Source organism: Nannobrachium achirus (genome assembly GCF_963921795.1).
Source record: "Nannobrachium achirus genome assembly, chromosome: 18".
Taxonomy (NCBI): domain Eukaryota; kingdom Metazoa; phylum Chordata; class Actinopteri; order Myctophiformes; family Myctophidae; genus Nannobrachium; species Nannobrachium achirus.
The window spans coordinates 11755600-11766056 of NC_137825.1; the positions used below are offsets into that span (position 1 = coordinate 11755600).

The 10457-nt window shown below is 43.8% G+C and overlaps 1 protein-coding gene across 1 annotated transcript; it reads right to left on the reverse strand.

The window, feature by feature from the left end:
- Nucleotides 1–301: 301 nt before the first annotated feature.
- LOC308302874 (OX-2 membrane glycoprotein-like) lies at nucleotides 302–9398 on the reverse strand (the record flags this gene model as incomplete). Its single annotated transcript, XM_080747192.1, has 4 exons — nucleotides 9327–9398; nucleotides 5563–5901; nucleotides 1519–1803; nucleotides 302–372 (listed from the first exon to the last, which is right to left on the reverse strand). The coding sequence occupies exons 1-4, from the start codon at nucleotides 9373–9375 to the stop codon at nucleotides 302–304; spliced, it is 744 nt and encodes a 247-aa protein (XP_080603318.1). The 5' UTR covers nucleotides 9376–9398.
- Nucleotides 9399–10457: the final 1059 nt, after the last annotated feature.

The following is a 10457-nucleotide window of genomic DNA, read 5'->3' on the forward strand; positions in this document are numbered from 1 at the left end:
TGTCATTGTTTAGCCTATAGGAGAAGTTAAAACACAACAGTCAGTAATGTCATCCATCTATGTTCAGAGATCATCTCAGGTTCAGCTGAGCTGCAACTCAAATACTTTGTTTACACAACGTTACCTTATTTCACCTTTTCGATGTCTGAAGACTAATCCAACTGCGATGATGATTGTGATAATTACACCAACACCAGTGACACCAGCAGCAGCTAGAATAATCCTGATAGCTGTGAGGAGAGATGAGAAATAGTCATGTGCTCTTTGTATGTCCTACAATGAAAATTGAAAACACTCAGGATCAAATGGGCACATTGATGAACACGAACTTACTGCAACCACTGTGTTCTGCTTCACATTTCTCAAACACACCTGTGAAACAAAAGAATCACAACGTCCATCATCCATCAATCCATGCACCTACACATCCATGAAGGTCAATACACTTCAACCTGGTGGCAAAATGTACTCACATGTTTTACATAGGTAAAAGTATCAATAATGCAATACAGAAATACTCTGTTACAATCCAGACTTAAAAGATTACTTGAGTAAAAGTACTAAAGTATTGCCATCAACATTATGCCATCATTATGCAGAATGTCCCATTTCACGTCTTCAAATGAATAAAATATTGATAATAGCAGATCTACAAGCTCACAATGTGTCATTTTGTACATCACGGTTCTATTGTGAAAATAGCAGATCTACATGCTCATGCGAGGTGTTGTGAGCATGTAGAATTAGCTAATTTGGCCAATCTTTAATGTGACATTTTAGAGATATTAAAAAGTCCTTAAATTGTCACTTTAGAAATGTGCAGATACCCTCTATGTACTTATACTGTATGTTAGTTTGTTTACTTTTGAGTGAGAAGCTAATGATCTGGGGACACCCCAAAATAATTTGGGGACCCCCCATCTCTGGTTTTAATGTATGGATTGTGGACAGTTCAGAAAGCTGCCTACCAATCATCAATGTAAATTCCAAGCTAATAGACTTTTTCTTTTATCTTCCTGGAAGGTTAGCATGCTGAAATAGCAGTCATTGTTCTTGTGTTAATTTAGAAAAAAAAGGTTTTGAAAATACCAAACCTTCCTACAACTGATTAATGGTAGGCAAGTTTCTGAACTGCCCACAGCCCTACTCTGAGACACACAGCAGTGAGCAGACAGAAAAGGTGCCACCATATAATGACCTTTAGTGAGGAACAATTATACAGTATTACTTTAAAATGGAGAAAGTGGTAAGGCTGTAACTCGGCCCCCGAGCGACCGGGAGAGACGGGGCCGGCACCCAGGGGGTCCCCGGGGGCCCAGCCACCGCCCGGGCCCCCCAGCGGACCCCTGCGGACCCCTGTGCCACCGGGGGAAAAAAATATGGGAAAATAGTCAAAAGTAGCCGATCATACATGTGACCTGACCGTCGCTTATCTCCCGATTAGGGAAGTCTAACTGGTACAGTATGACTTTAAAATGGCGAAAGTGGTCTTTTAAATCATAATTGGAAATCTCTCACCAGAATCAATGACTCTGGACACCTCCTTCACAAGCCCAGAGGAGAGACGCAGCACACAGTGGACCTGTGTAGCGTTGCTGCAGAACCTTTGCAGTGTGACAGAGCTGCTCACTGTGACGGTACCGTCAGCGTTGGCTGAATGGACGCTGCTGTAGTTTGAAGAGCCTGGATGTGTGGGAACCTCCAGAGTGACCGTCAGAGCAGGACGGGACACAGCAGAGCAGGACACCACCACCAGCTCTGTGCCGCTGGGTTGTGTGACCAGTAATGTGGGCTCTGGTTGCTCTGGAAAACAAACAACAGTTTCATTATGGTGGATTTGCAGATGAAAGCGGACAAAATGAGTTTTCTCAGAGGGGTGGCTGGCATCTCCCTCATGCTGTAGGAACCCCGGGAGAGACCTGGAATAGAGCTGATCCTCTGAGCCGGTTAACCCATGAAGACCTGGAACGCATTGTTTTGTGTTTTAACTATTAAAAAAATAGCAGATATACAAGCTCACAGCACTGCAAGCTTGTAGATCTGAAGATTTGTGCAAATATTTGAATATTTTTGACCTGATTCTATAAATGTCTTCTAAATCCTTCTTCCAAATCAGTGGTTCTCAAACTTTTTCATGTCAAGGACACCCAAAATTACATGTATTTGGCCCCCGGACCCCCGGCCCCATCTCGAAATATATTGTATTTGAGTTACAAATGTGCGTGTGTGCACTGCACACACACACAACTAAAGGCACCACCGCTCACTTCAAACTTAGTTTTATTTTTCAATAGTTAAAGCATGAAATAAAGGTTAAAGTGGTTCCAGCCAGTGGTCCGGGCATCTACAGGAGAGGTCTGCAGAGCCCCCATCAAAGGGGGCTTGAGCCCCTGCTCTTTTATCCACCTGTAAAAAAATTGCCCTCTCCAGGCCATAAATGCAGATTTTACTATGGTGAAAGAAATGACAACACCCTCTTTCCAAGCCATACCTGAAGGAAGCATTCAAGAGAATTGCATCTTATGTTGAAAGATTGCCATCTCTGTGTAGAAATCTATGCCGTTACGCCAGTATCTCCAGTAGGACTATTCAGTTGATTATGCTTAGTATAGAGTGATATCAAGTACCGAAAATTGCCGAGCTTGGAGGTCTGCTATTTTTTGATATTTTCAACAAAATGCACTTTAAAGACATTTCAGCCCCTGCCTCTCTAACATTTTCTGCACGTCCCTGGCCGATATCATTGATATATAATGTATCTTTCCAAATGCGCTGTGCACACGCAGTGAATTCTACGCACAGACGTGCGTGAAAAGCCTTGGTGTAGTCCGGCCGTCAGACTTTCCACAGCAGGAAGGATTTAAAGAAAGAGAAAAGAAGAAGAAACAATCTTTCTCCTGTGGAAAGTCTGATGATGCGAGGTTAACAGCAGGAAGGAAAAGCCTGGTATTTGTTCCAAACCGAGCCGCGTGATCCGATTTAGATTTAAAAAACAAATGGTGGTTCGGTGGTTGGTTCCGATTGGCGTCACATTGTTTGTGTTCCCCACGTAATGCTTCATTCTTTCCGCGACCTCTGATCTTAAAACAAAGCCTCCTATTTTGTATTCAGGGCATTCAGACTATTTTCATGAAGGTTGATAAACTAAACTAAGCCCCACACACACACACACACACACATGCATGCACACACGCACGCAGGAGGGGTGCGTGTCGCTATTTCGACGTGTCATTTGTTCGACGGCCCGCAATTTCGACGCGCCGATAGTTCGACTTAGGGATCGCGAGATTTCGGCGCCGCTGTTTCGACGGCACCCTTTTTCGAAAAAAAGGACGCCAACAGTTCGACACGACAACTGTCCGACACGACAACAGTTCGACAACAAGACGGCACGGTATTTCGACAAGGCAGCACGCACAGACAGACTCACAATGCCAACTAACCCAGCCTTACCTCCCCGACTTTTTTGTTCTCTTTCTCGTCTCCCTCCCTCTCTCTTGTCTCGATCTCTTCTCTCTCTCTCTCTCTCTCTCTCTCTCTCTCTCACACACACACCACAGGGCGAACGGCGGACTGGTTACTGTCTTTCTCACAAGTCACAATGGCCCAAATGTAAACTTTTGTTCTGTGTCATAAGCCCGTGTTTGCCAATAAAGCTCATTTGAAGCCTATGTTGCGTTGTATTTTTGGCGAAGTGACCTGTATTCGATTTCGTGACATGCATGAACTGTAGGCAGGGGTGTTGTGGCAACTTGTGGGGGGAGTGGGTCTCCATTTAGAAGCCCTCTGCACGGATTTATTAGCTGGAGATGTCGCATGCATGCGCTCGCGCACGTGAGTGATCGCCGATTAGGCCTATAATAACCTCTTTAATATGCTCCAGACTGACCCGACAGAACTTATCACACCTACTAGATCAGTAGTGTTTTTGCGAGGTGTTAAAACAGCAAAGGGTGTTCGCGCATCTTCTGTCTGTCTGTCTCTCTCTCCCCTCCTCGCTTTCTCTCTCTCCTCCATGCTCTCCCCTCCCTCTCTCTGTGTGCATGCTTAAAAGAACAGATCTGCAAAACATCATGTAGGCTACTATCCGACGGTGTTGATAGCCTGTTATTTTTGCCTTGTACTGCCTTGTTTAAAAAAAACTCCATGCTCTGCAGCTTTCTATTGGACACAGACATGTTCATATGTGCATAGGCCTACTACAGCTAGGGAGGAGAGTATATTTTACGTTTATATGCACCCATATTACTGTCATGTCTTTATAATATGTTCCTTTTAACAAGTAAGATAAGTGATTGGCGGAGCCTGTTGCGCACTGACTGTGGTCATTCATTAGGCTACTCTTAAACAGGGCTGTGCAGTCCATACAGGCAAACTCCAATCTCATGAGGCTGGGGGCCTCATGAGATTTTGATTTTTTTAACCAATATGGGCATGGGCCCCAGTTGAGCTGTTGAACAGAGAACAGTTGAAGTGAGGGTTAACATGAAGCAATTGCTTTGGACATATTAGCTCATTAGAATATGAAAAGAGATTGGCTCTCAAAGGTGCAGGCCAGATAACAATGGCCCTAATTTACCCAAGCAGTTCCTTCATGTGTGTTCTGTAATGTCACATACATCTTTAAGAGGCCCCAATAAACCCTGTGAAAATGTTATCTCATCCTGGGGGGCCCACTTCAAACTGTCCAGGGCCCCCAAAAATATCAATTTGGGGGCCCTCAAAACTTTTTTAAATGTAAATATTTACACAGACTTTAGAAGAAATGTATCCATTCCGGATGCAGGGAATGGGGGCCCCCCAGGATGAGATTAATTAAAGTAGCTGTGGACTTAACATATATATGAGGGTTACCAAATTGAGGTACATATATTGATATATATGTATATATTCAATCTCATTTGGGGCCCCCCTGACAGTTTGAAGTGGGCCCATGATGATGTCAACATAATGAACGGTAAGCGACTTAACATAAATGTTATGTTTAACTTAATACTTTAAACAGGTTTACTGGGGCTTCTTAAAGATGGCACGCAGTGTTTGTTTTACTGGCAATGATTAACATGGACTTAAAATATATAATTTTGATGGTTACCAAATTGGGCCAGGGGCCTCAAACCGGGGTTTGCCTTGCCTGGGTCCCCCTAGGCCCTAAGCACGGCCCTGCTTTTCCCGTCCGTAAAGATTACTTTACCCCACGTCCTCAGGTAATGTTAATCCAGAGAGAGAGAGAGAGAGAGAGAGAGAGAGGGAGAGGGAGAGAGACGAGAAAGAGAACAAAAAAGTCGGGGAGGTAAGGCTGGGTTGGCATTGTGAGTCTGTCTGTGCGTGTGTGAGAGAGACTTGTTTTTTTCATTGTCGAAATACCGTGCTGCCTTGTCGAAAGAGCGTGCCGCCCAGTCGAAAGACCGGCGTCAGTTTTTTCGAAAAAACGTGCCGTCGAAACAGCGGCGCCGAAATCTCGCGATCCCTAAGTCGAACTATCGGCGCGTCGAAGTTGCGGCCCGTCGAACAATCGACACGTCGAAAAAGCGAGATTTCCCCCGCAGGACTACTCCTTACCATCCACTATGAGGCAGGTTTTGGTAAAGATGGCTCCTTCAGGATAAGCATTAAATAAACATCTAAAACAGCCCTGGTCTGCTCTGGTCACATTCCTGACCACTATGGTGCTGTTCTGCAGTCCTGTGTCTTCAAAGTCCACTTTCCCCTGAAAGGGAGGGTTGATCTTGATGCCAAAGCGTTTGTTGTAGCTGGCAACGTCCTCTGTTCCTCCTGGCAACTGTTTCTGCCAGGTAACCTGAAGGACGTTCTTGGGTTGTGTGAGTCGGCAGGTGAAACGGGCGTCCTCTCCCACCATGGTCCTAACTGGATCCTGTGTTTGGATCAACTCTGATGCACCTATAGGTGGAGGAGATGACTGTTATAAGTACATAACATCAGGGACATGCTGGCCATTGGGAAAAGCGGGACAACTCCCGAACAGCCGGTTCATTCCCGGCCATTCATTCCTGGTCCAGGCCGGCTATTAGGAAAATAATAAATATAAAATGTCTGCCTTCGTTCCATTTTGGGGGCTGGGCAGCCAACAAAGTAAATTGTCACTGTCGGGCAGAAACCTCATCGTATCTCCAAGTTTCAAATTTGTAGCTTTTTTCGCAAAGCAAAGCCCTGCTTCATCATACAAGGCCGTCGCACAAAAGTAGTGAAAACAGCCGATCTACAAGCAGGTGCGAGGCGTTGTGTGCTTGTAGATCTGCTTGTAGATCTGCTTGTAGATCTGCAGTTTAAATCATTTTTAAAATGATAAATGCAAAACAAACGGTTTTGGACATACAAGGTTTCCACCCGACAACAACGAAATATAACTCATGTAATTGGCCCATTGGCTTGTCACTTGTCATGATCTGAAATGGCAAATCTTTGAGTAGCAGCTGCGCTATAGAGAGAGATCTCTCTCTATAACGCGCAATGAGGGCCTCTCCAACTCTTTTTACCGGGCTGAATCAGGGGCCCAGCACGTCCCTGCATAACATTTACTGTATGAACATGTGCTAAGTGCAAATAACTAATTGTGTGTGTGTCGTGTGAGTTATTAGACTAGATTCTCAGGCCGCTACCTGGCCCTTCAAATCTAGTTCTACTGTACATTTTGCTCATCAGAGAAATGTTCACAGAATTATAGCCACTTGAAGTGTTAAACACAGCAGTAACACAGTGTGCCTCACAAGTCCGGATGTTTATGTTACATTTGTGAGGTCGACGAACCGTCCATCGTTAATATGCAGTAGGATACAGTATGCACTCACTGAAAGGCAAAGATATTTCAGTTTTGTATTTTTATTTATACAGTATATTAATCGTTTGTGGTACGGTGGTTGTTCTCAACTTGTTGATCTTATATTATTGACAGTAGGCTGTAGGGTTGGGTATCGTCGGCGATACTTTTAATGGTATCGATTCAATGACGTCGATACTATCGGTATCGGTTCACGTAAAAACGAACGATACCTTGTTTCGATACTTTTGAATGCACCCCTTGCCAGTCGCATCTGTAACAATTGGGCTACTTAGAGTTTAATGACTGCTTTAGTAGGCTACACTCGTTACTGTGAAAATAGCCGAGAATAGCCTATAATGTTTATTATTATGATAATGATCCAACGCCTATAAAATAGCCCATAGAAAAAGGCAAATAATAATTATAATAATACTAATAATAAATAAAAAGTATGGAAAATGGTATCGAAAAAGGTATCGTATCGATTCCCAGGTATCGAAAAAGGTATCGTATCGATTAAAAGGTGAACGATACCCATCCCTAGTAGGCTGTCACTTTAATGTGTTTAATTTGTCCATTATTTGTGGTGTTGAAATTCTTCAACACCAGTATAAGTATTAAAAAAAGAATGCCACACAGAGGTGAATTATTCACACATTAGCAAGGAATACATGTAGTAATAAACAATGTATGTAGGCATAATATCAGCCATATATGGCTGCATCAGCGCTAATGTTGACTGTTAAGTAAATATATTTTCACAATTCTATATTAGTAAAATGTAATTTTGGTGTATACCAGATAAGTAAAATGTAATTTTGGTGTATATCAGATTCCCCATCTTCAGACCCCTAGGCCTACACCAGAGCTTGTGTTAACTTGTGTTAAGTAAATATGTTTTCATAATTTTTAGATTCAAAATGTAATTTTGTATATTGTGTTGTTCTTTATTGACCAGTAAGGCTCCCTAATTCGGGAGATAAGTGACCGTAGGTCACTTATCTCCACAAATAGGGCAAAAATGTGTTTTGCCAAAATCTTCCTGATTCCTAAAATCACGAAAATCACTACATACTGTGTAGTGATTTTCGTGATTTTAGGGCAAAATCTGTAGGAGCAGTGTCCAAAAATGTGTTTTTAAAAATCGGCCTGGAGGTGGCGCTATATGGGAGAGATTCATGTTGATGGGATGACTGTAGACATACTGTGTACCGATTTGCGTGATTTTAGGGCAAACATTGTAGGAGCAGTGTCCAAAAATGTGTTTTGCAAGAATCGGCCTCATGGTGGCGCTAGAAGAGGGCCATGTGAGAAATGAGGGGTGGGGTCTCCGCGCCGGCAAGGCGGACGAATAGGTACCGGCCCCGGCTGTCCCGGTCGCTCCTAGCCGGAGTTACGGCATTTTATGTGAGCTGCAGTGTAGGGGGTCCTCCACTGGGGGCGCCACCACTTTTGCATCCGTTCTGGAGCACCAGGAGTCGGTGGTCCCCGGGAATTCCCCGTGAGCAGCCCCGTTGGGGTGGTCATTTGGTCAGTTTAGCACATTTGGTCATTTTTTACATCTGGGGGTCCCCCAGGGACCTGGGGGTCCCTGGAGCTCCGGGGGTCCTTGGAGGTTGTAGTTTGGCAGGCAAGGAAAGTGTGTGCAAAATTTGGCATGGATCGGGGCAACGGTTGCGGAGATATGAGCAGGGCAAGAGTGTGACGTGTGAGGTGTGACAGACAGACGGAGGGAGTTACTTACACTTTGTGGTGGTTTTGATAGTAAAGTGCGACCTACGGTCGCAATAAACACTAAGCATGAACGAGAAAATTGTGTGTGTGTGTGTGTGTGTGTGTGTGTGTGTGTGTGTGTGTGTGTGTGTGTGTGTGTGTGTGTGTGTGTGTGTGTTTCCCTTTTCTAATTTTAGTTCAGTTCATTCATGGTGAAACACACTTCTGCTTTTTAGTTTTAGCTTTGTTTGATGGTTGTTTACCTAATCACATGCATCACGAGTGGACACTGGGCTCTTGACACGTGAGAATCATGCCAAACAATTACCACCCCAGCTCAGCTGCTTCTAATTGCTCCAAATTTGATGTCAAACTGTGTAGGCTACCTGGCTGCATCGGATGTAAACAAAGTCGGCCCGACAATGGCCAAAATGATTATTTTATCATTATTTTATGCTTTTTGTGGTCATTTTTTGAATAGAAACACATACATGAAGCTTAATCTTTTTTATAAAATATTTTCATTTTTATTTTAGCGTCCGTTTTTCAAGAAAAAGTTGACTATGGCTCCTTTAATGGGACACACTTTTATCATTTTTTATGACGTTTTCCCCGGGAGTTGAATTTCAACCTTTTAGTACATATTATTACACACCTTTAGAAACACATTGGTATTTCTTGGTAACGATTTAGTTTGCAGATTTGTCAAATATCTGATAAAATCCCCTTATGTCATGAAACTGTACCTTTTCCTAAACAAAACTTCTAATTACACAACCCATGAATGAAGCCTTCCAAAAACACAATTCATTGCCAATTATAATTAACCTACCTTCTGCCACCAGTAGAAAAAACAGGAGTGTGTGAGGGAGAAGATCCATTTCTGTGTAATGGGTGAAAAATAAATAGCCTATGCCCAAATAATTCAGAGGCTTACACATATGGTATCTGAAGATTATGAACTGAACTTCAGATAAACTGTTTAATTTGCGAGGATGGTAAATAACACCATCTTTGGGTTCCATAAACCGATGATTCTCCAAACATTCAGCCAGTCAGACTGCTGTCAAAAGCCAATGCCTCCTCCTGGTCTGCCTGATTGATGCAGGGGGAAGGAATGTTGGTGGTTGGATAACGAGTACCTTGCCTTTCTCCTGTATCAAAACACCGTCTGGGTTAAGATAAGACCAGCCCGCGGAAGCTTGTGATTGGCTGAACCGGAGGTATGGAGCGCTCCACTTTAGCACACGGACGGGGGGGATGAAGATTTACTATTCTATTCTGGCCCCCTGGTTTACAACTTAACAGCGCTGAGTCGGCTCATGCGTTCCTTCCATGCGGTGGTCATTTGGTCAGTTTAGCACATTTGGTCATTTTTTACATCTGGGGGTCCCCCAGGGACCTGGGGGTCCCTGGAGCTCCGGGGGTCCTTGGAGGTTGTAGTTTGGCAGGCAAGGAAAGTGTGTGCAAAATTTGGCATGGATCGGGGCAACGGTTGCGGAGATATGAGCAGGGCAAGAGTGTGACGTGTGAGGTGTGACAGACAGACGGAGGGAGTTACTTACACTTTGTGGTGGTTTTGATAGTAAAGTGCGACCTACGGTCGCAATAAACACTAAGCATGAACGAGAAAATTGTGTGTGTGTGTGTGTGTGTGTGTGTGTGTGTGTGTGTGTGTGTGTGTGTGTGTGTGTGTGTGTGTGTGTGTGTGTGTGTGTTCCCTTTTCTAATTTTAGTTCAGTTCATTCATGGTGAAACACACTTCTGCTTTTTAGTTTTAGCTTTGTTTGATGGTTGTTTACCTAATCACATGCATCACGAGTGGACACTGGGCTCTTGACACGTGAGAATCATGCCAAACAATTACCACCCCAGCTCAGCTGCTTCTAATTGCTCCAAATTTGATGTCAAACTGTGTAGGCTACCTGGCTGCATCGGATGTAAACAAAGTCGGCCCGACAAT